Below are 25,874 nucleotides of genomic sequence, written 5' to 3' on the forward strand. Positions count from 1 at the left end.
GTGTACATCAACATGAGCTGCAGCGCGCACAAAGCATCAATATACATTTGGACGCTTTTCATATGGGGCTTGGAGGAGATAACAGCTGGTTTCCGAGTGTGCACCCAGAATTTACATCATCTATAACAACCAAAAATTATGATTTTGCCTTTGTAATAGCAGGGGTTGACAGCGATGACGCGCTGGATATGCAGTACAGAAAAGTGAGGTACACAGATGATGCAGAAGCAGTGGGATAAGTTGCTGAGTAAACTTGGATCCTTACACAACGCAGAAACCTGAGTGCGTTAACTTCAAGAAGTGCGTTAGAAAGTGTCTCGACGAGAGGTTTGCCTTGCGTGGTGTTTAGATAGTAATATTCTATATTAATCTACCACGTTTCGTAATCTATTCCTTCGCCGGCTTTGAGCACTGTAATTCGTGACTTTCATCTAGTTTTCTCAGTGAACAACGCTGGCGGCACCCGCACGTTTCAGTCAATATGCGAAAATTGTTCTTGTTTCAGTGTGAAACGCGCCTCGGAACAGCGAGGGAGCGGAGACCTCTACTCGGGAACTGTTCCGGGACAGTCGTTGACATAGCTCAGTTGGGAGAGCGTTAGACTGAAGATCTAAAGGTCCCGCGTTCGATCCGCGGTGTCGACATGGCCACAACACCGCTTCCTTTTGGACGATTAAGAGGAATTCGAATTTTCGCAAGGTAAAAACACCCGGTAATGATGTGATACTACTCAAAGACACAATGTATTGTCACCATACCCGAAGAGTGTAACTCGAGGGTCGGTGACCCTCCCGCGGTATATGGATTTTGACACGGCGCACACGACGAGTCGTGAATCGACCTCTTTTGGGGGCTCTAAAATCCCGGCGAGGGGGTACGCGAGAGAAACGCGAGTCACGACCCGTCGAAGACCCCTCGTTGACGCGACGAGTCGCGATGCGTTATGGAGCTGATTTTCTGGACCCGCGCGCGACGACGGCGCGAGCGCGAGCGCGGACGCGAACGAGAACGGTTTCGTCTGCCGATCGCGCGCGCGCGCGCGTCGCGGCGTCGTAAGGAGGCGCGACGCTGGGGCGAGCAATGTTGACCGTAAACCCTATTTTCTAGGGTTTAGAAAACACGGCGCGAGTTCACGCCGCGGATCGATTCGTCGACGTTTTTTCACTTTCCTCTCCAAATTTGAGCGATTCTCGTCGCGATTCGGCGTCGCAACGCGCGTTAAGGTGCAAATTGATGTGATTGCGTGCGATGTGAATCATCGACTGGTCTCCACAGTGCGACCGCTCGAGCGTCGACGGCGCGCGCGAGATTCGCGATAACGACGGAAGAAGTTCGCGCGTTCGAGAACTCCGCGTCAGGCGATCGAGCAAGCTGTCGTGCGGGGCAGCGTGACCGATTTTTGACGTATCTCCATGTGGCATCGTGAATGCATCTTTAGTGACCGATGCAGTTGAATCGCGCAACATCTTCACCCTACCTACCTCGACGCCGCACGAACGTTGTAAACAGTCACGACACCAATCACTGCCGATCTCGCCGTCTGAAAGCGTCTACAGCGTTCTCCGTCGTCCAAAAACTACTTTTTCCCATACATTTTTGAAAAAAAAATTCTGCGGCCCGGAAATTGCTCGAATTTGCCGAAATTTGCCGCGCGCCGCGCGTCGTCGAACCGCTACCGCGAGCGTTGAAACGAGAGGTTTGAACCAACGGCACGTTAATGCTCACAATGCGCCATCGAGTGACCGCTCGGACGGCGCCGGCGCGCGGGTCCAGAAAGTCAGCTCCATGCGAATCCATATACCTTTTGGGGGGGGGGGTAATTCCGGTTCCTGACTCGTCAATACATACATTGTTCACGTCACGGGCATTAAAGGCAATGTCTTTAACATCGTATGGTGACCACGCGTCAGCGCTTACTTGTGCTATATTTGACGACTCACGACTCAGCGGTCTCGAGTGACTCTAAAGGGGCGTTGTAAAAATCTTTCCAGACAAGAGAGGTGTAGGGGCGGGGGACTTGCGCAAGACACCCCGAAACTGCCGAAATTTGCATTGCACTTGCATCTTGCAGGTGCAAGATGCCCCCATTTCCAGGGTAGGTAGGAAGACGCCATTTGTCCGAACATTATAATTATACTGTTTACCCATATGATCACCCTTAAACCCTAAACTAAACCCTAAACCATACGATAATGATCGATAGGCGGCTGTCCTTGTCAAAATGCTCAGTCCCGGGGGTCGGCCTTGACCCCTATTCCGGTACCTCCTAAGCCTATTCGACCAGCCCGCGGCGCGCCTGCACAGACGCCGCTCGATTACTCCTGTGTGTAATACTTATACGTTCTTTTGGACTATCACAATCGACTACGAGAGCGATAGCAACTGGGCTACGCGGGCGCGCGGTTTGCCAAGGCGTGCGCGTTGCTTGTCGACTACTTGTCGACCGCGACGCTTGGATCAAAGGGTCACAGGACGATTCCTGAATCGTCCATCTTGTGATCCATTTACTGCTCTCCGATCAGGACTCATTCGTTATCCAAATGATCTTGTCCTGCTCGCGCGACGCGTGTTTGCCTTTACTATCATTCTCCATATTTAGAGCCCTTTGAAGATAGGAAAGAGCCGAGCCTTTCCATCACGCCTCCCAACGGGTTCTGAAGATGCCAATTCTGTGCTGATCCTTGAGTGAGATAAAAATTGTGATCGTTTTACGACCGTGTAAAAATTCTCCTCAATTACTTCTTATTCGTTTGTACTGTCTTGTAATTTCCGAGTCCGCACATGCGCTCGAAATCTGATTTTGACACGTGTCCGTGCCGCGACACCGACGATCCCTGAAAGTCAGCTAATTGTCGCCTGATCCAGGATTGAAACGGTTCCTTCGACGTGCCTGAGATCCTGGAAACGTGCCGAGCTCTGACTTCTGGTCCTCCGGGGTCCGACTTCGTCAGGAGATCAGCTGGGTTCTCATCTGTGCCGATCTTGAGAGGCATGATCATTCCTTCTCTGCACATTTGGTATGCCGCCGAAAGTTCAATTTCGTACTGTTTGGTACCTTCTACCCAGGAGAGACCATCGCGCTTCGCTTGAGCCACGCCCACTGAAGCATCACAAAAAATGGGTACGTACTTCGTATTGAATCCCATTTCGCGTAGTAAGTAAATGCAGAAAGTCACTTCCTTGAGTGCGTAGCTTAGTGCGCGGAACTCGGCCTCGCCGGACGCGAGCGCCACTTTCTTCTGAACTTTACTTTTCCAGAAAATAGGTGCTCCGCTGCACATGATGATGCACGCGCTCGTTGACCTTCTGCCCATGTCGAGTTCATTCTTGGTGTGAAGTGGTTCACCGCCAAAGTCACTGTCGACGAAGCAGAATATCTTCGGCTCTCCGTCGTTCGCGCACTGACTGCCGTCGAAGACGAGCGGGACATTCTCGTTGTCCCTCAAATACTTGATGATACGCGCTGCACCACGAATGTGTTTTTCTGATGCCGCGTGCATGAGTCTGGAAGCTTTGCTCATCGCGAACGCGATGTCGAACCGTGTGTACGTCGCTACGTACATGAGCGACCCGACCATTTCCTGATATTTCTGGACGATACGCTTTTCGCGGGCATCGGCCGTCTTCGGGTCAATCATATCTCGTGGGTCGAAGTTGTTCTCGTTCGAATATTCCGGGCTTGTCGCTTTGGCGGATGATCGCCTCTCAAGTTCCTCGATCTCCGCACCGAAATCACGTGAAATCCCTCGTATCTTGGCGATTTGGGTCACGACTATCTTGCCGTCTTGAAGTCTTCGAATCTCGAGTCCATTCCAAATCTTGATGACGTCGCGGCTCCGCGGACCTGCCGATATTTCCACGTGCTTACTCATGCTGTCCATGAATGCGTTGAAATATTGTAATTCTCCCAAGAAGAGGAAGTCATCTACGTAGAGTAAGATGGATTCACGTAGTGACCCGTCGGCGTTGCACCTTACGAACTTGCATGGGTCTTTCTGCAACTGATCGTAGCGTAATTCATCGCAGAGGATTCTTGACGCCTCCTGGAACCAATTTCGTCCGCTCTGCTTGGCTCCGTATAGGCTCATGTGCAATAGAAGGACGGAGTCGGGGTGGTTCTCTTCCATCTCAGGGGGCATGCGCATGTACAGTCGCACGCCGATGGGGGCGGCTACGTATGCTTGTGAAACGTCTGCGGTATAAACGTCAGCTCCTCTCATTGAGGCTTCGGCCAGCGCTATCTTCACTGTCGATGCTCGCGGCGTTGGAGATGAGATCTCCCAGAAGTTTTGTCCTTTCGACTGTCTGTGTCCCCCGACACACAGTCTGGCCTTCACGACGTCGTCGTCTCTGACCTTCAGAGCCCAAACGTATGACATGATTTGCGCGTCCTGTTCGACGTCTTTCTTGTGAACAATCGAGAAAACCTTCTTGCTGAATAATCCATTTATTTCCTTCTTCTTCGCCGCTAAAACTTCTTCCTTTGGCACTTCTCCAATACTCCTGACTTTTGCGCCGAGCTCACGTTCGCCCACGCCGAGTATAGCATACGCCTGCGTCTTCATTCTCGGTGGTTTCTCTGATTGTGTAATTGTGATCCTTGCGGCTGCGACGAGCAGCTGTGCTCGAGCGTCGCGGTCGGTGTCAATCAGAGCGTGTTCGAATTCTTGGCCAAATGTGTGTAATGCTGAGTCGAACACATGTTCGATGAGTGCTTCCGGTACTTGTTGTGATTCGTGCTGCGGGGTTCCCGGGATGGTCGTTCCATCGGCGGCCGTGAATGATCCTGCTTGAGCAGTCCGTGAATGTCGTCCAAGTAGTTTCTTTGTCATGCATTCTTGACCTTGCACTCTGCAGTCTAATAATGTCAAAGGAACATTTGAAACGATCATTGTTGCTTTTCTGTCCGGTCGCCCGTATCGGCAGTACGTCACAGACTTCATGAGGTGCCTGTACTTCTCCATGAACGGTCTGTCTCTTAGGCGGTTTGCTCCTGTATCGGGGTTCTCCAGAAACCAGCATATGGGCTTCAGCATGTCAATGATAGCGAAACAGGCTTCTACAGTTGCGTCTGCGACTCTCAAATCGTCCTCTGTTTTCTCTGCGTCCCGTTGACTGTTCGCCGCTGAATACCGTGTGCATGGTGGAGAGGTCCACACTATGTGCCAGTGCGTGTCTCTTATGACTGATGGAGCGGATCCGCCTTTTATGGCTTCGGCAAGATCTTCCACTTTCATCAGCACATCTGGGGCGCATTCCGGTTCTGAGTCCACTGTGCATACGTTGAACAAGTGTGAGACTCCCGATCTTTTCAATGTCCGCATTATACTACCACCGCCTTCCCCCGAGCAGCAGTCTAGTACATTTATCTTTTCTCCACTGATGCCCAAACTCTTAACCCAATCTTTGACCTTCGAACTCCGCCCGGTGCTGAACGCTCGCGCGTCTAAAAGCATCGTCCCACTTGGCGTCTCGGTGGTCGCTGCGCTGATTGCCGCTAGTAGCTCTCTCTGAGCACTGCTCTGTTTGGAAGCATCCAGTGCTTCATATCCGGCCTCTGGGTTGCTCGGGAGCGCGTGGTGTCCGTAATATGAAGGCGGGACTCCTGCCGTCGTTCGTGATGATCGACGCGGTGGTTCAGGTCCTTCTTCTTCCTGCGCCAAGGCCGGCAGATCTCTGGGATCTGCGTCTCCAAGAGCGCTGGGGTCTTCACCATCCTGTTCTGAAAGCCCTTGTAAGAGGAAAGAGTCGTCTTGTGCATCCACAAATTCCCCGTCCGCGAGCTCGCTCTCGACGCCCCTTGCTTGGAATTCTTCGGCCTCAGTCTCCGCCTCCCCAACGCTGGGTGCGTCGGGTGCGTCGAGCTCGGACGTCTCGACAACGTCGGAGGGGTCGTTGCGACCGTGTGCGTCCGCCTCCTGAGCGTTTTGTGTCTCGGTGACGTGCTGTTGCGCGCGGTGCGTCGCGTCTTGACCACGCAGTGGTGCGTCTTGATCGTCTCCTGCGCGCTCGTTCGTGACTACAGGTGCGCCAGCGCCAGCGGGGAACTCAACAGCAGGCACTTGCTGCTGCTCTGGAGCCTCGCATGACACCGGTGGCACGCGCGCTTGGCGTCGGTTGCGCGGGAGGGGTTGTGGAGGGGGCGGGTGATCAGAGCTCTTCGATCACGCCGCAGCATTTTATGAGGACGCCGAGGCACAACTATTGAGGAAACCTTGCACTTTGCTTCACGGTGACTTGAAGTTTCCAAACTTATTCTGGGATTACGGCGTCAAGGGCGGCGAACCGATTTTCATCGATTGGCAATACGCCGGTCCCGGACAAGGTATCGAAGACGTCGTCTTTCTTCTGGTTGAAAGCTGCGAAATAACGAACTTCAAGCTTTTGGCCGATTCTCTCATAAACGCGTATTACGATGAAAGACAAAAGCGTGACGACTTGGAGATACCGAGTAGCGAACGGTGCGTGCAGGTGAGCTGCGCTTTAGCGGGTTTTCCGTTCTTCGTGGCGGTGTGGTTTGGATGCATCGACGCCAGTAAACTGAGCGAACCCAACTTCCCGTTCCTATACATCATCAGACTCGCGAACGCGTTCACACACCCTTACGACACGACTTGGACGCGATACAAAATTTAATATCGCATTCGTTACATTCACAGTCTCGGTTAGACTTTCACAACTTGTACGCGCAAACGCTGCTTATCTCGCTCTCCTTGTTAAACCTGAGTACATCCACCACGATCAACGTCGCGTTCGCCGCGTCGTTCAGATGCACGATGATTTCACACGTGACGGCGCGTTTAGAAACGCAGACGAGGGTGTCTACGATATCTATGGAGACGTTCGGAAAGGCATCGAAAAGATCGGCATTCGCTGTTATCACTTCCTCTTTTCCTGTGACTCTCACGTTCCAATCATGCAGCTCGATATGCGTACTGAACAGTGTACGCAACGCGGCGATGTCGTGACAGTTCCACGCGGTAAAGTATGCTGCCGTCTTTGCGATAAGGTCCGCCTCGCTCGACATTCGAACGCAAGATTGACGCAGATCGACGTGGCGTCAAAATGTTTTACCCGGAAAATGAAGTTTCGAAAAGTAATCGACAGACGCTGTGTCATTTTCCGTGGCATCTCTCGTGTAAGATAAAGCCGACGGTATACACGTCATTTCTCCAAAACATCGGTCGTTGAGTCGATACAAAGTAGATCGCACTTCGATCACGCCAATCGGTGCCAACTGGATTTGAGAAACGTGTAAACGCTCGAGGCTGGTGCACAGTGAGTCTTACGGAACGAGTGGACGTCAGCGCGCGACGCCGCGCGCGGTGGACGAAGGATAGGCCCTGGGGTCGTTATTTACAAAATTGGAGTCCACGCGCGCTTCATGCGCGGTCTCTTGACCGCCGCGTCGTCGTAGCGCGAGAGCTCAGCGGGTATCCCGGCCGGTCCAAGAGCTGGATTCTTTCCCCTCTTCTTCAGGACAGTCGGTAGTTCTCTGGTAAGCCGATCGAGCGAACCCGTTCGCCCGTTGTCGATTGATGCGTCAGCGCGGGGCGCATTGCGGCGCCTCGACCGGGCCTAGGCGCCGTATCAACTGGGTTGAACCCTTAGGGGAGCGTGTCGATGGTTTTGGTGATGAAGCCTTCTGCGAACACGTGTTTACACTTTCGCGAGTACTGATAGCCTCGTTTGTTCTTGTCCCCGACGCAGGTGCACGAAAACTTGACGTATGCGTTTGACTCTGCGTTCGGTAGCGGGGTCACGGCGTAGAACAGAGTCGATTGCCGCATGTCGGTGTCGAAGTCGATGCCCGGCTCGAGTACGCCGCGCAAGTCGTGCACACGGATGACACTGCATTGGATATAAGAATCGGAAGAGCTCGAATGCTTCAGTGGACTATGTCGCACCTCGACGCTACGTCTGTAGAAGATCTCGAAGCGTACAGGACACGCCGAAACAGCTTGATTATTCATCACAACAGTCTTACAGGAATTATTCCTGATCCCACTTCAAGCAGTCCAGCAGAATTGGAGTCCTTCATTCACACGTAAACCAATTATTACCATCATGTACACGAGTGCCCCATGCACCCTGTCTCCAAGGTGACCCATCTTTCGTTGGTGGCGCAAGCACAAAATTGAAAGCCTCTACAAGGACGGTTACCTCGTGAGAGGCAAGGCGAAGCGTTAGACGTCCCTCAGCCCAAAATTTAGCACAAGGGCACTTTGTTTCCCAGTCCTTAGTCAGATGGAAAAGTCTACCCTCGTCTTCATCCACTTTTGATTCACTCGAGTTCTTAGCCATGACCGACTCTATCTCCGTGGAGGTGCTAAAGTATGCCCATCTCCATATGTACGGCACTATTGCAACCATAGAATCCACCATAACACAACCAGATTGCTCACAGTCACAGCCACCGGGCCAACTACGATGCTGCATCGTTATTCTTCCTTGGCTGATACGTCGCGCCCGCAACATGATAGCCTCAGCACGAAATGAAAGTTTCAAATCTTCCAACCAAATGATATCAGGTCGGGTTTTGAAGTAGAAAGTGAAGTTACCATGACGCTCATCAAGCATGTTGAAACATAACTCAAGGCGTTCGAATTGCCCCGTGGCATTGAATGTTAGTATATTGTTTTCACTACTACCGGTAGTACTTGTAATACCAGGGCCAAAGTTAAGCAGGTGTGGTATCGTGCTTGGAGCAATACTTTGTAGACAGTACATTGTGACGACGCGTTTATACTTATTTTTCAACGGATTCGTCACGTGTTGAGTAAGCGATTTCGCAGAAGTTATGAGAACCTCTTCTCTACTCTCTCTACCGACTACTAGAACCGCGATTGAGGCGACGTCACTTTGTTCCCCTCTTTCAGTCCAGTGCAGGATTTCTCGATTCACGAACGCATAAGGACCGATCAAGAGAGGAAGAGTGATAGCGAGCGAAAGGGATGCAAAGACGAAGCTTTTTTGCATTTCATCCCCACACAAAGCTTGAGTGTCGTAGGAGCACGTCGCTTCAATATGTTAGAGAGACGGCGTTCAAGGCTGAAGGGCTGATTCCGGAAACTTCGAAATATGCCTGCACGCTCTGGTTGATCCAGCTAACCTCAGCCGATGGCTATATTGAGTCTCACGAAGTAGTGTTTCCGCAATTCAGGAATGCAAATGAGGGGCGTGGCTAAATCGGGCGTGGCTAAATCCCACGGTGAAGCAACTTTTTATCATTCACATATGTCGTGTTTAATATCTAGTAAAGACTGTCTAAATATATATAAATACAATTGCATAGTACACTATCTATTCAAGCCATTATCCCTCTGAACCGTTCCGCCGGACCTTGGGTGGATGATTTTCCAATTCAGCGAATGAGCGTTCTCGCGTTAAACTATTGAAATTGACATTCTAAAACTTGTATATGTGCAAACAGTATGAGGTCCTAGGGTACAGCCATTGTGTTTTTTACCTACAAATTTCCGCAAGTTTTCGCAACACGCGACACGTGTGCGCGGATAACGCGACGACGAGGCAGGGAGGACGCGCGCAGCGATGAACAGTTGTAGATACATGCATGTTACATCAGATTCATCCAGTTTCTGTGGCGTACGACGGACATAGCGACGTCCTCACGCAGTTCCTCGCGCTCTGGTACTCCACGCCAAACTCTCAAGAAACCACGTCTAAACCCTACCTAAGCCCTACCTAAACCCTACCTAAACCCTACATAGGGTTTAGGTGTCTATTTCTCGCGAGTGTTCTACGCGCACAAGCGCTCGACGTGTCGCTTTCATCCGCGTTACGGGCTTCGGAAAGGACTTTGAACGCCTTGTGTTGTTCATCGTATCCACTTAACTGTGGTGTCAGCGTGTATTGCAGTGCTGTGCATGTGTCATCAACCCTAACTAGGGTTTGGTTAGGGTTTATCTAGGGTTTGGGCAGGATTCAAGGTGTCTCCTCACGGCTCTGTCAGAGTGAGGTTGTTCTGCCTATTACATTCGACTGCGCGATTTCTTCTCGTGAGAACGTCAATGATCCGATAGTGTGTGATGGATACTACGTGTGGCGAAGCATGCGCACGTCCTCCCTGCCTCGTCGACGCGTTATCCGCGCACACATGTCGCGTGTTGCGAAAACTTGCCGAAATTTGTTCAAGGTAAAACACAAGTTGGAGTACCCCACTCATACTGTTTACCCATACATGACGTGACCGATTATGAAGTATCAAAATTATAGAATTTTGGCAATCTCCCTTTCAGGCTGAAAGGGAGATTGCTAAAATTCTCACTCAAGAAAAGGTGTGCACAACCATGACCGAGATTAGTCAAAATCCATTTAGCCATCCCCCCTCTCACAGATGTGAGTCCTGATTGGTCGTATGTGAATGGATTTTCGACAGATTTATCGCTGTTTGATAGTTTAGAAATTCAATACATTATACGTTGGTCAATTGATAAAAAGTTGCTTCACCGTGGGATTTAGCCACGCCCCAAATGAGGGGCATGGCGCCCGGCGAGCTACCTCGCCAACACTAAACCCTATAGAAATGAATGCCAAAAGGCTGAAAGGGAGATCGCTAAAATTTTACTAAGGGCGACTAACAGCAAGCCATTTTCATAACTTTAAGTCCGAGTTATGAGAAAAATGGGGGTAACAGAAAGCTTTTTTCATTAAAGTTATGAAAATGACGTGAAAATCCTCCTAACTCGGGCCCGAGTTATGAAACGGCGCGCTCGCTCGCTTGATGGAAGCCGCGGACCATGCGCGTCTAGCGACGTCCAGGGTTTGGCGTGGAACATCGCGGTGTGCACGACGTGATGGGTTGAAGTTCATATGATTAAACAGTGTGCATGCGCGCGGGTGGTTGGCGATTGCGGTCACGTCGTCAGTCGCGGGCGCGTAGGCTGCGGACGTCGGGCCGTGGGAGTCACGCGATGGTGAGGCGACGCGCGGAGACGGTACGTCGTCTCGCCGCCATCCACACCGCTCTTCTTACTGGATCCTTCAGTGACGAGGACGACGATGAGGACGTGTCATCGCAAGAGGATGTTGACGCCGGCTCCCAGCAGGCGTTTCGACGTCCAAGGCAGGCTTTCTTGCGGGAGCGGCCGCGCTTTCGTGACCGCCAGGGCCACGCGCGCTGGTATGGCGAGTGGGGTACGGGCTTCTGGCACCAGTACATCGACCGCGAGAACGTCGAAAGCCATCCGTTGCTGTTGGACGAGTTCGAGGAGAGATTTCGAATTCCTCACGAGTTGTTCTGCGATTTCGAGGATGAAATGACGACAGCAGGGGTTTTCCGGAAGCGAACGAGAAGTGCGAGTGTGCCTCCTCGGCTATTGCTCATGGCGAGCTTCAAGCGTCTCGCGAGTGGTGCGCACTGGCCGACTATAGCGGAGTGTGCATTCGTGTCCAGACCTGTCCTCAGAGAGTTCTTCACGCGGAAGTTCGTCCCGTACTTCTCGAGTGACGCGTATTACTCGAGGCACGTGCACTATCCGAAAACACTGGACAGTATACGCGCAACGGAGCGCGCGTATCGCGCGCAGGGTTTTCCAGGTTGCGTCGGTAGCGTAGACGTTGTCCACATGCCTTGGGATGCTGCACCCGCTGTGACCAATCGAATGTTTTATAACGGGCGCAAGGGTGCAGCAACGTACGCGAGTGTCGTCACAGTCGATAATGACTGCATCGTACTACACGCGACGCGTGTAGGTCCCGGGGCGTCGAACGACAAATGATGATGAGTACCACAACGCACTGCAAACAAACACGCTGTATTCGGACTACGAGTATGATTTACTTGATGTGTCTGGAAACACTGTCACGGCGAAAGGAGTGTATACGATATGTGATGGTGGTTTCAACACGCACTGTACGAAAATGGCGACAATCTCCGCCCCGACGGAATTCGAGTACGCATGGAACGAAAGACTGGAGTCAGTGAGAAAAGATGTTGAGAGGTGTTTTGGGCAACTGAAAAAACGATTTCAAATACTACGGATACCGTCGCTTACTCGTGACTTCGAGCAAATCAAAGATACGTGGCGCACGTGTCTTGTTTTACACAACATACTCACACGGTGACGGTTGTTGCGAGATTACAACTCTCGGCTAGAGGCTGTGAATGTGGGAGATTTTGAAGAGCAAGATGCCGCTGTGGTCCAGGTGTGGCACGAGCGTGACGTGGAGGACGCGGAATATTACGCGCATCGTTTGGCTGAGCGGCGGGACAGAAACGCAGGACACTCTGCGGAAGTTGTCGATGCCGTTGTACACACGGATGACACCGCACTGGACAGGAGAATAGCAAGGGCTCGAATGATTCAACGGACTACTTCGCACCTTGACGCTACGCGTGTAGAACAGCTTGAAGCGTATAGGACACGCCAGAACAGCTTGATAATTCATTTCAACAGTCTTACAAAACTTGGTGGGGTAGACCACCTACATGCCACTCGTCGAAGAGTAGTCCGGAGTGACAATGGAGAGATAGTACACTTGCAGCGCGCCGCAATGTAATGTACATGTATTATTATGCGAGAGCTCGACGTGGACGCGTCGTTTACACACGTTGCAAACGCAGATTGGGCTTCGATGCGCGAGCCGATCGTCGCGGCGTACACGCGGGCGTGACATCAGTAGATGGCACACATGCTTCGTCCTGAGTGGTAGTGACTGGTACCTGGCACGCCGTAGTCTGCGCGTCGCGCCCGTGAGAGTCGTTCGGCGGAACGTTTTCCTGTGCCGGTGACATCGCAGGTTCCGTTGCGCGCGCCACGTCGGTCGCGCACTCGTCAGCGTTTTCGTTCGATGCTTCTTCCTCATCTGTGCGTTCGAGGCGTTCGGCAAACGTGAGTCCACCCGCGCGTGCATGGGAATCGGTCGCACCGGATGCGATGAGTCCCACACGATGGTCGTCGGATGGGTTAGATTCGCGCAGTCGCTCTGCTCGCATGGCCAGCAGCTCCTCCTCGAGCAGCGCTAAAACTTGAGTCTTCTTCTTGAGAAGGGACGTCCGAAGTTCATCTTGTTCACGCCTTCGCTTTTGCGCGGAGTCAGTCGCACGCATTGCAGCCACAGCACCGCGTTGCGATGTCTCACGCAACGCTTTCCGCGAGCGCTGGTCCGCGCGGTTCTGGGGATACGCTTCCGCGGGACGCGCGAGGGTCTTTGTGAGGTTGAAGCTCATCAAGGCGTGCTTGCTTAGCGTCGACGACGCGCAGACATCGGGATTCTCCGGGCACGTCCACTGCCATGCATAGTGAGCTGCAGATAGTAATTCGCGGTCCGTTTTACTCAGCGGTGGCTCTGCGGTCAGCAACGCGTCGACATGCGCGCTGACAGCCGCGGAGACGTCCATCCAGTTGATGCCCGACTCACGATGCGTGTACGTTCTGCGGGCGACTGGTAATACGTGCTTGACGATGCACGCGTAGATCGCGTCTCCGCGTACAAGCACCGATTTGCCTTCGTTTCCACCGCGTTGCGTCGCCGCTTGTTGCGGCGTCGCGGCCATATCGACGTTCGCTTCGCGGTAGAGGATGGGCAAAAATGGGCCGGATATGTTCTTCTGCTCGAGCTCCGCGTGCGAAGCTTCTACGACGCGAAGTGCACCGATGAAGCGACGTTGGCAGTCTTTGGCCCTGACATCAGTCTTCTCGCGCTGCTCTTTGTTATTGGCGCCTTCGCGCGCGAGTAAAGCGGCGAGCGATTCGGTGTTCGTCCACGCGTAGTTGCGCCCCCCTTTCGCCGCAGAGGGCGCGCCACCAGACGATCTAACGACGGTGCGTAGCGCGGACAGAGGCACGTGGTCGTGCACATCGTTTCCCGTCGCGTCGGACTGCGATTCGAATGCGTCCGGCGCTTCGGCGCGCTCCGCACTCGGCGTTTGCATGGCGACGAATGCCGGTTCGGCTCGCGGTCCTAGCAATCTCTTCTTCACCCGCTATTTTCTAAAATTGACTCGTCGTCGCGACGAGTCACGAGCCCCTTTTTCTCTAAAAATTATAGAATTATAGAGATTGCCAATCTCTATAATTGAATTTTAGAGTCGGAAAATCTCCAAAACTCTAAAAAATTCTCTAAAATTTGCCAAAATTTTAGAGTTTTAGCAATCTCTTTTTCAGCCTAACTTCACTTTCTACTTCAAAACCCGACCTGATATCATTTGGTTGGAAGACATCGCGCACTCAGAATCGCATTCGATCGGGAATATTGCGATTTCGTCGTCGCCGAATATGATCATCGGACGATCTATCCGCCATGGCAGTGCCGCCTTCTGCATGTTGCTGTCATTTTCGTTTATCTCGTTTTTCTCTTTCCGCTCCCATCTTCGCCCCTCAGAAGTTCAGCTAGAAACAGGTTGGAAGACCATCGATGTGTACGTTGGGATCCACGCTAAAAGTCAGCAGAACGAATGGAAAAGCCATTCACAGGTTCACCAAGATGTAGTCGTACGGGCGATGTTTCCAGACGGAGGCCACTACTTTATTGACTTAGCAGCAAACGACTGGAGCCAACTCTCCAACTCGCGTTCTCTCGAGACTTACGACGATTGGAACGGCCTCTGCATCGAACCTAATGAGCGTTACTGGAAGGGACATCTCCAGAGACGCTGTAAACTCGTTGGGGCTGTGGTTGGCAACAAGAACGAGTTAGTTCGGTTCAAGAAGTCGAACGGTGAGCTCGGTGGAATTGTCGGTGCGCACTATGATAACAAAGATGATAATAGTACAACCGGTACAGAAGAATTGTATACTGTGAGCTTGCATGAAATACTGAGCCGAATTCAAGTACCGAACGTAATACATTACTTCTCTCTTGATGTCGAAGGTGCAGAGTCCGTGGTCTTCAAGCACTTGCCTTTTGACAAGTATTCCTTTTACATGTTCACCATAGAAAGACCAACCGAGGACATTCTACAAATTCTCATGCGAAAGGGTTATGTCGAGGTCGGCATACTCGGATCTTTTGGTGATACCATGTTCTTAAGCAGAGGAACGCCACATTTTGACTCTGTACTGAAGCGTGCACAAAGTAAAATTATGGAAGTCATATACCCGGAGCTCCAAGGCAACACCTCGGCTCTCACGCCGCGCAGAGTCCACACAGAAAAAGGCGCTATCCGATGTCCCTATACAGAGCTCGATACTTGTGGTTCTACCCTGATGCACTGGCAGGCTGGGGGGAGATAGATTGTGAAACGAAAATTTCACTTTGATTTTCGTTTCGGTAATTCTGTCCGGATAGGCGTAATTATTGCAACGGGGGAGATGGGTGGTGAAATTTGTGATGAAAATTCAAATTCGGTCGACTCGGTACTGGTTTTGGGGAAAGGATGGTTGGGAAATGTACCGAACCGCTCGCACTCCCACGCGCGCGCGTCGAGTTTTTTCGCCCTTCACCGAATGCGGAAGCGAAGGAGAACGTTCGTCTGACGCACTCCGCGCCGCGGATCGTGGGCACGCGCGTTGCGCGCGCGTCCAGGGCGCGCACTTCGCGCGAGTCAAAACGTGCTCGCTCTGACGCGAAAGATGACGCGCGAGCCGTACGTCGGAATCGCGATCGAGCCGTTCGCGAGGCTCAAGACGTCCTGACGATGTTTTCAACCGCACGCATCGTGCCCCTGAACGTATAGGCGTGTGGACGTGCGTGGGCGCGACGCGGGCAAGAATGAGGAAAGGGTTAAAAAAAAGTCGTTTCCGGACGTTCGTATGTTCGCCGGCGGCACAACGCATCGCTTGAGTCGACCGCGCACTGACGATGGATGTGAACAGGACGTATGCGGCACTATGCGCAGTTATCGCGCTCGTACAGCGCCAGCGTTGCTTCCTCCACCTGCTGCTGTTACGAAGAAGGAAGCGACGACGCGATGACTTCATCTTTCGCTGTCGTCCGTTGCACGCGAATCCCGTGCGTGCACCACGCATGCACGTGAAGCGCAGGGCACGAAACCGCGACACGTCTGCTGATGCGCCCGAGCGTACGGGGAACGCTTTGTACTTCCGCGATTGGCGCGATGGTTCAACGTTCTCGCAGTACTTGAACTTGACGCCACCGAATGATTACGAGCCCGAACCGGAGTGTGAGGCGGTGCTTCGCGGCGAGTTCGCGGCGAAAATCAGGCTTCCATTTCATACGTTTCATGCTCTCTATGAACGCATGAATACAGACGCGTTCATGGAGGAGAGGAGCACGGCGTGCCCGCTAAAGATAAAACTGATTGGAGCGCTTCTGTACTTGGCTTATGGTTGTCCGTGGGACGCTGTCGAAAACCAAGTGAACGTTGACAAGCGGACGCTGCGGGATTGGTTTTGGAACAAGTTCATCCCGTGGATGTTGGATAGAGAGTATCCTAATCACGTTCGTTATCCGCAGTCAGAAGAAGAACTGCGCCAGTTGCTGTGGCCGTACGAGCACGCTGGGTTCCCCGGAGCCATCGGGTGCACTGACGGTGTGCACGTGCCGTACGGCGCGTACCGCTCTGGACGCCGATACATGTACGCAGATCACCACGGCGGCTTTTCCCTAGGTTTCAACGTCACGTGTGACTACCACGGCAGAATAATCTACGTGTCTGAGTGGTCAGCGGGAAACACGAACGACAAGACAAAGATTAACGACGACCATTTCCAAAGCGTGATAATGCGCGAAGACCCACTCTATACGCAACAGAGATCGATCGTTCGAGTCAGTGATGACGCGTTCGAAACCATCCAGGGCGTGTACGTTCTCTCGGACGATGGTTACCACAGATGGCCTACAACGGTGAGCTCCATCAAGCGACCAATCCCGAGCTCGTGGGACGCGAAATGGACGCGCTGGCACGAATCTCTCCGCAAAGAGATCGAGTGCGTTTTTGGTATCATGAAGAAGAAGTTTGCAATTCTCGCCCATCCAATGACGAGACACCATGAGGGTGACTGCGAGAGTGTCGTGAAGGTCTGCGCATGTCTGTACAACATGACACGCCCCGACCCATGCGAGGAGTTTAATGATTGGCGTCGAGTCAACGCGGCTGATATGCACCGCGTGTACGGTCCCAACTTCGACGTTGCGAACTATGCGTATGCCCCGGAGCCGCTCAAACACCAGCCTCCTACTATGCATCAAACGCGGAGTGCTCTGACTAAGCATTTCAAATATCATTTCGAAGCGCTGCGAAATGACAAGGAACACGAAGTCCTCAATGAAATAGCGCAACTGTAAGTCGAGTGTACAACGACCGAATGATAATGATGACAACATGTAATACAAAAAAACAAAACTGTGATCTTCGGGGTCGACGCTCGTAACGGTAAAACGTGAATGAGCATGTTGAAGAGGGCATCATGACAGGCGTTGTAAGCGTAGCGGAGTGTGACGCTCTCGTGTAGATCGGCGAGTCGGCGAATTCACCTGCAGTACGGATGTCTCTTCTCGAGCACGTTTCCGAACCGGCGACGCTGCGCTCGCCTCACACAGAACGTTCGGCTCAGTGGTACCGTGAGGCATGATGATCTCTGCAGGTGTCACCGGTGGGACGCTCGAGGGAATGTTCTCGGCACTGATCGTGTTTTCGGCTCCGATCGGCTCAGTCGCTTCGCCTTCGTCAGCCGGCGCATTGGAAGGCGCCTCCGAACCCGTTCGCGCTGGAAGTTGAAGTTCACCTTGCGTGACAAAGCGCATCATCATTTCAAGCACATCGTTGGTACGACGCAATTCCTCGATGACCTGTCGCTCGAGCGCCTCTTCTCTCATAGCACGCGTAGGTGACTTATCCGGCGCCATGGTTATCGGATGTACCGACTCGCGACGTGCTGTCGCCGCCGCTGTGCGCTGCTGTAACCGACTGGCAGTGTTCGCAGCCGAAGTGCACCTGTCTTCGTGTCTTAGCGCGAACTCCGGTCTCGCCCGTTCTTTCAGCGTCCTGTACGCAGCGGGATCGAGATACGGGGAGTCTGGCGCCACGTACCTGAACACCCAAAGGGTCGCTTCTGAATGTTTTTCTTTCAAAGCTTCGGTCTCTTGCTTGTCCCAAAAGTCCTGACGGGCTTTTCCAGACTCGCCTTGTTGGTTTCCGCACGCTCTGAAACCACGTCGGAAAACGTGCGCGACTTTGAGCACGTGTGCCTTCACAGCCTTTCCACGTTCGAACACAGTCTTGTTCGCTCCGACGACACCGTGTTCGTTGACTTCTTCGCACCGACGTGCGTCGATGGATTCCTCGGGCGTCCTCGCGCCGTGTACGGTCGTCGATGGTTTCCACAGACCCAACGCGGCGAGCTCCCGAACGTAATGGGGGTACTGCTTGTTAGCGTGTTGCCATCGATCGACCTCCCTACTCTCTTGCACGACTTCGCACGCGCTGAAGTATGCGTCGAGCGCGGCGAGTTGTTCAAAAGGAGTCCAGCTCGGACCACGAGGGATGCCGCTCTTCCGCCGCCCGCCCGCGGCAGTGTCCTGCGACGCGAGCGACTCGCGAGCACCCGCGTACTCCGCTTCGTCTACGGCGACGTGCGCCGACCCCAGAGCGGCCGCGTCTGAGGCGTGCGGGTGCGGCGCGTGCGCCATGGCGCGCGATGGAGTGTCGGGCACGAGTTTTCGTTTTTAAATTTCACCACGGGGGAGATGCGCGACGATATTCGGGACGATAGGATTTTGACTCGTTCAGAGCATGATGAGTGAGGTTTCAATGACCGTTCATGACTCAAGAAACGTTTGACGAGTCATAACTCACCGACAGGGACTGTGACGAGACGCCGAGCTCCCTGCGTCGCCATCGCGGCAGACGTCGGCTCCCCGCGCGACGACGGCGGGGGGAGACGGCGCCAACGCGGCGCGGGACGCCGTCGCTGCGACGTGAGAGTCGCGACGACTCGTCAAACCCGGCCGCGACGTGATACACGCGGCCAGAAGATGCCGGGGAAGGGGTGATGGTGCCCTCCCAGGTTGACGATGACGCGCTCGGAATCGTCCCCGTCGACGAGTACGAGACGGTGTTTTCGTTTCCAACCGTCGGAAAGGACTCTGAGCTGTGCGTTACGCGATGTCACGGGTTCTGGCTGACTTTTTACGTGGACACTGCTCGCTCTGACAATGGCCAAGGCCCCGGGGCCAGGCAAACCAAGTACGCCAGGAGCATGCGAGCTTTCAAGGTGCGAGATTCCAAGCGCAATCCGCCGAAGTTTTTCGTATCGACACCGCCTGCGGGATTGTTCTCACATCGAGATATCGTTTGGCAATGTGATGTTGAGTGGCCTTACGAGAAAAGCGCGAGTAAGAGTAATTGGCTGCATGCAGTGATCCCGGCGGAGAGGTTGCTAGATTTTCGCCGCGGCGTGCAGTGCGACGCCGCCACAGAGTTCCGCGTTTTTCCTAGTTACAAGAAAGGGAGGGGAACAAGCAGCGTAGGGTCATTATACACAAATACAACCATGTGGCATTGCTTTTGTACCCCACAACGTCGAAGAAGGATTAGACAACTTCTATAGAAAAATCAACACCTTCATGGAGTTCTGCAAGATGTGCGACGATGCCACAGTCAGGGAGTATGGAAAATATTTCGAGCGTCAGTGGTTACACACTTACAGATTATGGGCTAAAGTCTTCCGTACATGCGGCAAATATGGCATTGATACCACCTCCACCGCAGAATCTTACCACAATTTCATCAAGAGTCTCGCACGTGAAGAGGACAACAGTAGATGGTTAAAGCAGCGCCGCATGGATTGGTTGTGCTCTTTTCTACTGGATGTCGCGCTGAACCAATTCGTCGCACGAGAACACGTGAGTAACTTACGTTTGCCCGATTACGTCCGCTCTAAATATCTCAAGATGCTTCAGGAGTACGGTCGACAACAGGCGGGTAAGAACGTGGAGTTCAAGTTGACGGATACATGTTTGACGTACTGCCCCACCGAGCGCAAAGACATCATGGAATCAACAGTGGTTACGATAACCGATAAGAACTCCGCCGATGTTCAAGTGTACAAAGTCGCCAATCTTCACCTCCTTCGATGTTGCGCGCTGCAGCGGTTGCATCAGCTCGTGACATGTAACTGCACACTTGGCATGAACGATGAACTTTGTTTCGCCAAGTTACACGCCATGTCACAGGCGAGTGAGGCATATACACTAGGCGCATTGGACCTTAATCAGAATGTGAAGTCTGAACCTCTCGATCTCCGCGCTCCAGGCAATCGTCGCATGTCAGATGAAGACATCGAGAAATTGGGAAAGAGCACGAGCAGCTCAGGCGTCAACTCGGTCGCGACCATCATGAGAATCTCACAACAACTACATGATGTCAGAGCAAACGTCATGAACGTCGAGAAGATACGCGATCCCAACGCTCAACGAAAAGCACTGCTGCATTATCAAGCCGCCAACAAACTCGTGGAAGAAGTACTCTTGAAGGAGAAGGACGAGGACGCTCGTGGTGAGAACACACATGTCACGCCTACTGACAACTCTCAGATTGGTGTTGGTATACACATGTTTGCTTCGCCGACGGGGAACTTGCCACGCATAGAACACGAAAAGAGATCCGAACTCAATGATGATACGCTGCAAAGAGGGAAAGGCGCGCTTGAACGAGCGAAAAAAAAGCGTCAATCAGGGGGAGGAGGTGCTGCAAAATTGCACAAGTAGAGAATAGACGTGTAAACTTCAATCACACTGTTTACCCATATACCGCCCCCTTGAGTCATGAACGGTCATTGAAACCTCACTCATCATGCTCTGAACGAGTCAAAATCCGGGACGATACTGACCCCCTCGACGTCACGAGTCATGAACCACCAAAAAATTTCACTTCAAATTTTGCGGATTTTGACTAATCTCGGGGTAGGTTGTGCACACCTTTTCTTGATGAGTCATGACCAGTCATTCCATGTATGAACAAACAGTATGCGGGGGGGGGGGGGGGGGGGGGTACTCCAACTTGTGTTTTACCTTGGAGCTCCGACCACGCGTGCGTCTCTGTCTTCTCCAGTGCGCGGCGTTTCGCCGACTACGACGTGCGAGTTACGTGCTTTCGTACGACGTGGTGAAAGAACCGTGTACACGGCGTCATGTCCACGCGTGCAAACTGCGAGGCGCCGTAATGGGCGAATGAAACGGACGGGAACAACGCGAGAAGGTGGGCGATGGCCTTGACAATTGAGGACGATGACGAGCTCGCCGTCGTCCCTCTCCGTGATTACGAGCGGGTTTTCCCCTTTCCAACGTCGTCTGTCGTATCGACCAGTGTCTCGTGCGATGGCGACGGCTTCTGGGCGACATACCGCGTCGAGACACGTCCAGAAGATTATTCCCTTGCTGGACTGGCAAAGGCGTAAAATTTCCAGCGCCTAGCCAGCACTCGTTTACCAAAGAATTTACACGACCATCAACTGCTTCGATTCGGGTGAAACTAATATTCGCTTGCTGTAACTCATACTCGATCCGTTTGCGTCTATCTGACCTGTGATGTAAATTGATATAAAATGCGTGCTCTATACCCGGGGCTAGCTTATCGTCGACTAGGGCGATGTTGTTTTCCCTGGCAGTGGACGACGTCAAGACAAACAGCGTGAGAGAGAGAAGCAGAATAAAAAAACACTTGTAACGTAGAGCACAATTCCTAAACGAATACCAGCCGTTGTGCTTGCGGTTGAAAATAGTAATAAGTATGGGCCTTGTGTGTGCTTTGTCCATTTGTGCTCGACTTTTGGACGCCTTGGGGCGATCTCGACCCTTGACCCAACTGCGTCGTCACTGTTTAGGGATGGGAGAAATTCATGCGTGCACGTGCAAGTTTTGCATATGTGCACATGGCTGTGTTGGGAAAACTTTACTTGTACATGATCGATTAAATGAAGGTATTGTCACCATACCCGAAGAGTGTAACTCGAGGGTCGGTGACCCTCCCGCAGTATATGGATTTTGACACGGCGCACACGACGAGTCGTGAATCGACCTCTTTTGGGGGCTCTAAAAACCCGGCGAGGGGGTACGCGAGAGAAACGCGAGTCACGACCCGTCGAAGACCCCTCGTTGACGCGACGAGTCGCGATGCGTTGGAGAGCTGATTTTCTGGACCCGCGCGCGACGACGGCGCGAGCGCGAGCGCGAGCGCGAGCGCGGACGCGGACGCGAACGGTTTCGTCTGCCGATCGCGCGGGCGCGCGCGTCGCGGCGTCGTAAGGAGACGCGACGCTGGGGCGAGCAATGTTGACCGTAAACCCTATTTTCTAGGGTTTAGAAAACACGGCGCGAGTTCACGCCGCGGATCGATTCGTCGACGTTTTTTCACTTTCCTCTCTAAATTTGAGCGATTTTCGTCGCGATTCGACGTCGCAACGCGCGTTAAGGTGCAAATTGATGTGATTGCGGGTGGGCGCTCGGCCGCAGACTTTGGTGCGCATCATCACGTCTCTCATGGAGCGATTGATCGCGCATCCGAATGTTAACGATGAAAGGATGGTCAAACGTCGTAACTTAAATACAGCGCTCGCGATAGCAGCGATTTATAAAGGCGCACACGACCACGCCTCCTTTGGATTTGGAAAAGTAGTTGGTTTGTTCATTGCAGCGAAGACGCAGTCGAAGCGCGCTGTGCGATTGGTTTCATCGGTGATCCCAGGTGCGTTCTCGCCGTCCGGATTGAAGCGAAAATTCTCAGAGGTGTCGAATCTGGTTGCGAGCAAGTTGATTCCACGCAAAGTTGATATCGTCATCGGGTGGGACAACGTGGCAAAGGGCGACTACGGTGGGGACAAACATGCGAGGCTTGACGGCACCGAACACATCATCAGTCGATTCTGCGCGGTTTTTTAAACGCCGAGTGGTGAACAAAGCCCTAGGTATTTACAAGGCGAAGTGGAGCATTCACCGATGCTTTGGAAACCACTGAACAAGGTTCCAAGTGACATACTTGTCGCAAGCTCTCAAGCAAGCGGCGGTGATTTGTCTGAACTGGACATTCTCAAAAAGAGTCGAGAAGTGCTAGCCTCGAAATGTATTCGAATTGCACAAATCGAATATATGGATCAAGTCGCTTTGTCGGGCAGCGGGATATCGACCAAGAGATTGTTTTCAAGAGATGAATCTGAGGGCCAAGTGGATGATGGCGACGCGACGGCGGCGGCGGCGACGGCGACCGGTTCCAAGATGAGTGCGGTGCGTAAATGGTGTCCAGAATGCAAAAAGACATTTGCAATGAAAGCGCAAACGTGTGACGATTGCATGGGTCAAGTGAAACTAGTTTCAACCGCGGAAGTCAAAGCAAAAGCGGCCTATGACTCCGAGTCGGTGAAGACAAGGTTTAGAACCACGACAGCGACGCCGAGATGGTTGAATGAAGATGCGTCTCGATCTTCGGTTTTAAGCACAGGTCCGAATAATGAAGTGATTGAAACGTATGTAACTGACGTTGTAGATCGCCATGCGTCGGAAGATGATGTCTTGGGGGTAATTTCTGGTGATTCTCACCGCATCGGTTCACCGATGGATGAGTGGATTGAGTACATTCCTCTTCCGGTGGAGCCTTACAATCCGGGTCTCTCTTGCAACAAGAGAGCGCTCACCAATCAAGCGCTGAAAGACGGTAACGTACGAGGCTTTTGTGAGCCTGATGAACCGTGGGTGCGTGAATGGGTCATGATCCTCAACGACTTGGGCGCGGCGCTGACTGAGGTCCATTGTAGCGAGCGAGTCCACGCGCTCATGCCGCTCGGTCACGAGGAAGCCATGTACATCAGAGCTTGCTCAAAATTTATGGTAGTTCTACTCGGTAAAAACTTTATCATGAGTTCAAAACTATTCGGGTCGGAGAAGATTGTGGAGATCCTATCTAATGGTGCTGATCTTCATCGGTCATTTCAGTTTTTGAAATTGGTGCACCGAGTAGTCACGAGTGCGTTGGTGATTGAGTATGCGCATGAAGTCAAATCTTCAGAACTCGACGCGAAGGCTTTCATAAGTTGGCTAGAGAAACCTAGGAATGATGAGAAATTTGTTCTATTGGAGAGCTTTTTCGCGCGCAAGATACTTCCAGCCCTCTTTACTTACCGCGACGGCTGTCGTCGCAACGATGCCAAGAAGATTTCCGAATTTCGCTCAAAATTTCACTTCAAATTTCACTTTTCCCGATTTCGCGAGGCGAAATTGGGCAAATATCGCCTCGCCCGAACGAAATTTTGCCTCGGGGCAAAATTTGGATTTTGACTAATCTCCGGGTTGGTTGTGCACACCTTTTCTTGAGGCTGAAAAAGAGATTGCTAAAACTCTAAAATTTTGGCAAATTTTAGAGAATTTTTTAGAGTTTTGGAGATTTTGTAATAGGCAGAACAACCTCACTCTGACAGAGCCGTGAGGAGACACCTTGACTCCTGCCTAAACCCTAGATAAACCCTAACCAAACCCTAGTTAGGGTAGAGTCATAATCGGTCACGTTATGTATGGGTAAACAGTATGATCGGGGTACTCCAACTTGTGTTTTACCTTGTACAAATTTCGGCAAGTTTTCGCAACACGCGACATGTGTGCGCGGATAACGCGCCGACGAGGCAGGGAGGACGTGCGCATGCTTCGCCACACGTAGTATCCATCACACACTATCGGATCATTGACGTTCTAGCGAGGAGAAATCGCGCAGTCGAATGTAATAGGCAGAACAACCTCACTCTGACAGAGCCGTGAGGAGACACCTTGACTCCTGCCTAAACCCTAGATAAACCCTAACCAAACCCTAGTTAGGGTTGATGACACATGCACAGCACGTGCAATACACGCTGACACCACAGTTAAGTGGATACGATGAACACCACAAGGCGTTCGAAGCCCTTTCTGAAGCCCGTAACGCGGATGAAAGTGACACGTCGAGCGCTTGTGCGCGTAGAACACTCGCGAGAAATAGACACCTAAACCCTATGTAGGGTTTAGGTAGGGTTTAGGTAGGGTTTAGACGTGGTTTCTTGAGAGCTTGGGGTGGAGTACCAGAGCGCGAGGAACTGCGTGAGGACGTCGCTATGTCCGTCGTATGCCACAGAAACTGGATGAATCTGATGTAACATGCGTGTATCTACAACTGATCATCGCGACGCACGTCCTCCCTGCCTCGTCGGCGCGTTATCCGCGCACACATGTCGCGTGTTGCGAAAACTTGCCGAAATTTGTACAGGTAAAACACCAATGGGTGACGAGATGGCCCAATCTCTAATAGAGATTATCTATCTGAGGTATATGGGTAGACTCGCCGTCCTTTACGACTTCAGAGATACTACTAAATAAGGAATAACAGTATATGAAAAGCATTTGCTAGACATCGACGACACGCGCGAGTGCGTCGCACGTGCGACGCCACGTGTTCGACTCGACCACGCGGGGACGAGGCGTGTGAAGACGAACAACGCATCAGCAAGTAATCGCACGCGAAAGGCTTTTCTCTCGCGCACCTCGAGGCCTCGAACCTCAGTCTTTTGGCATTCATTCGATAGTGTTGGCGAGGTAGCTCGCCGGGCGCCAGGCCCTTCGCAGTTGCATTCCTGAATTGCGAAAACACTGGGTAGTGAAACTCAATATAGCCATTGGCTGAGGGTAGCTGGATCAAAATCCAACTGCTGCACTTTGCATCTGCAATTTTGCACTTGCATCTTGCAGGTAAAATTTGCCCCACCCTTACGTGATACCACCAGCCTAGGTTTGCTGCGAATCGCACGCTTCCCTTTCGTGCACCTCGAGGCCTCGCACTTCAGTCGTTTGGAATCCACTCGGTGGTGTTGGCGAGGTGGCTCGCGGTTATCTTTGAAACCAAGAAGTTGGCATACCGCTTCAGTCCGTTTGAGCCAGAGAGTTTAGGCTAAATAGCGATCTCGGTTATCGATGCGGGCGCTTTCCTCACGTGCTAC

At 52.4% G+C, this 25,874-nt stretch overlaps 10 protein-coding genes across 10 annotated transcripts; 4 read left to right on the forward strand and 6 right to left on the reverse strand.

The window, feature by feature from the left end:
• Positions 1 to 2,735: 2,735 nt before the first annotated feature.
• Positions 2,736 to 5,456, reverse strand: OT_ostta19g00515 (Reverse transcriptase, RNA-dependent DNA polymerase; the record flags this gene model as incomplete). The annotated part of the gene is made up of 1 exon (XM_022982619.1): positions 2,736 to 5,456. The coding sequence occupies one exon, from the start codon at positions 5,454 to 5,456 to the stop codon at positions 2,736 to 2,738; it is 2,721 nt and encodes a 906-aa protein (XP_022841254.1).
• A 1,217-nt stretch (positions 5,457 to 6,673) lies between these two features.
• On the reverse strand, positions 6,674 to 7,027 carry OT_ostta19g00520 (Polyketide cyclase SnoaL-like domain; the record flags this gene model as incomplete). Its single annotated transcript, XM_003084294.2, has 1 exon — positions 6,674 to 7,027. One exon carries the CDS (start codon positions 7,025 to 7,027, stop codon positions 6,674 to 6,676), a length of 354 nt encoding a protein of 117 aa, XP_003084342.2.
• A 448-nt stretch (positions 7,028 to 7,475) lies between these two features.
• On the reverse strand, positions 7,476 to 7,975 carry OT_ostta19g00530 (unnamed product; the record flags this gene model as incomplete). The annotated part of the gene is made up of 2 exons (XM_022982629.1): positions 7,476 to 7,498; positions 7,711 to 7,975. Coding segments are annotated over 2 exons (288 nt in total), but the record flags the coding sequence as incomplete, so codon positions are not given.
• A 62-nt stretch (positions 7,976 to 8,037) lies between these two features.
• On the reverse strand, positions 8,038 to 8,979 carry OT_ostta19g00540 (unnamed product; the record flags this gene model as incomplete). Its single annotated transcript, XM_003084297.1, has 1 exon — positions 8,038 to 8,979. The coding sequence occupies one exon, from the start codon at positions 8,977 to 8,979 to the stop codon at positions 8,038 to 8,040; it is 942 nt and encodes a 313-aa protein (XP_003084345.1).
• Positions 8,980 to 9,171: 192 nt separating this feature from the next.
• OT_ostta19g00550 (unnamed product) lies at positions 9,172 to 9,327 on the forward strand (the record flags this gene model as incomplete). Its single annotated transcript, XM_003084298.2, has 1 exon — positions 9,172 to 9,327. The coding sequence occupies one exon, from the start codon at positions 9,172 to 9,174 to the stop codon at positions 9,325 to 9,327; it is 156 nt and encodes a 51-aa protein (XP_003084346.2).
• A 3,238-nt stretch (positions 9,328 to 12,565) lies between these two features.
• Positions 12,566 to 13,519, reverse strand: OT_ostta19g00555 (hypothetical protein; the record flags this gene model as incomplete). Its single annotated transcript, XM_003084303.2, has 1 exon — positions 12,566 to 13,519. The coding sequence occupies one exon, from the start codon at positions 13,517 to 13,519 to the stop codon at positions 12,566 to 12,568; it is 954 nt and encodes a 317-aa protein (XP_003084351.2).
• A 721-nt stretch (positions 13,520 to 14,240) lies between these two features.
• OT_ostta19g00560 (Methyltransferase FkbM) lies at positions 14,241 to 15,197 on the forward strand (the record flags this gene model as incomplete). Its single annotated transcript, XM_003084304.1, has 1 exon — positions 14,241 to 15,197. One exon carries the CDS (start codon positions 14,241 to 14,243, stop codon positions 15,195 to 15,197), a length of 957 nt encoding a protein of 318 aa, XP_003084352.1.
• A 2,134-nt stretch (positions 15,198 to 17,331) lies between these two features.
• On the reverse strand, positions 17,332 to 18,555 carry OT_ostta19g00570 (unnamed product; the record flags this gene model as incomplete). Its single annotated transcript, XM_022982649.1, has 1 exon — positions 17,332 to 18,555. The coding sequence occupies one exon, from the start codon at positions 18,553 to 18,555 to the stop codon at positions 17,332 to 17,334; it is 1,224 nt and encodes a 407-aa protein (XP_022841256.1).
• A 936-nt stretch (positions 18,556 to 19,491) lies between these two features.
• On the forward strand, positions 19,492 to 20,634 carry OT_ostta19g00580 (unnamed product; the record flags this gene model as incomplete). The annotated part of the gene is made up of 1 exon (XM_022982654.1): positions 19,492 to 20,634. The coding sequence occupies one exon, from the start codon at positions 19,492 to 19,494 to the stop codon at positions 20,632 to 20,634; it is 1,143 nt and encodes a 380-aa protein (XP_022841257.1).
• A 2,226-nt stretch (positions 20,635 to 22,860) lies between these two features.
• OT_ostta19g00590 (unnamed product) lies at positions 22,861 to 24,192 on the forward strand (the record flags this gene model as incomplete). The annotated part of the gene is made up of 1 exon (XM_003084312.1): positions 22,861 to 24,192. One exon carries the CDS (start codon positions 22,861 to 22,863, stop codon positions 24,190 to 24,192), a length of 1,332 nt encoding a protein of 443 aa, XP_003084360.1.
• Between the last annotated feature and the right edge of the window lie 1,682 nt (positions 24,193 to 25,874).

Source organism: Ostreococcus tauri (genome assembly GCF_000214015.3).
Source record: "Ostreococcus tauri WGS project CAID00000000 data, contig chromosome 19, whole genome shotgun sequence".
NCBI lineage: Eukaryota > Viridiplantae > Chlorophyta > Mamiellophyceae > Mamiellales > Bathycoccaceae > Ostreococcus > Ostreococcus tauri.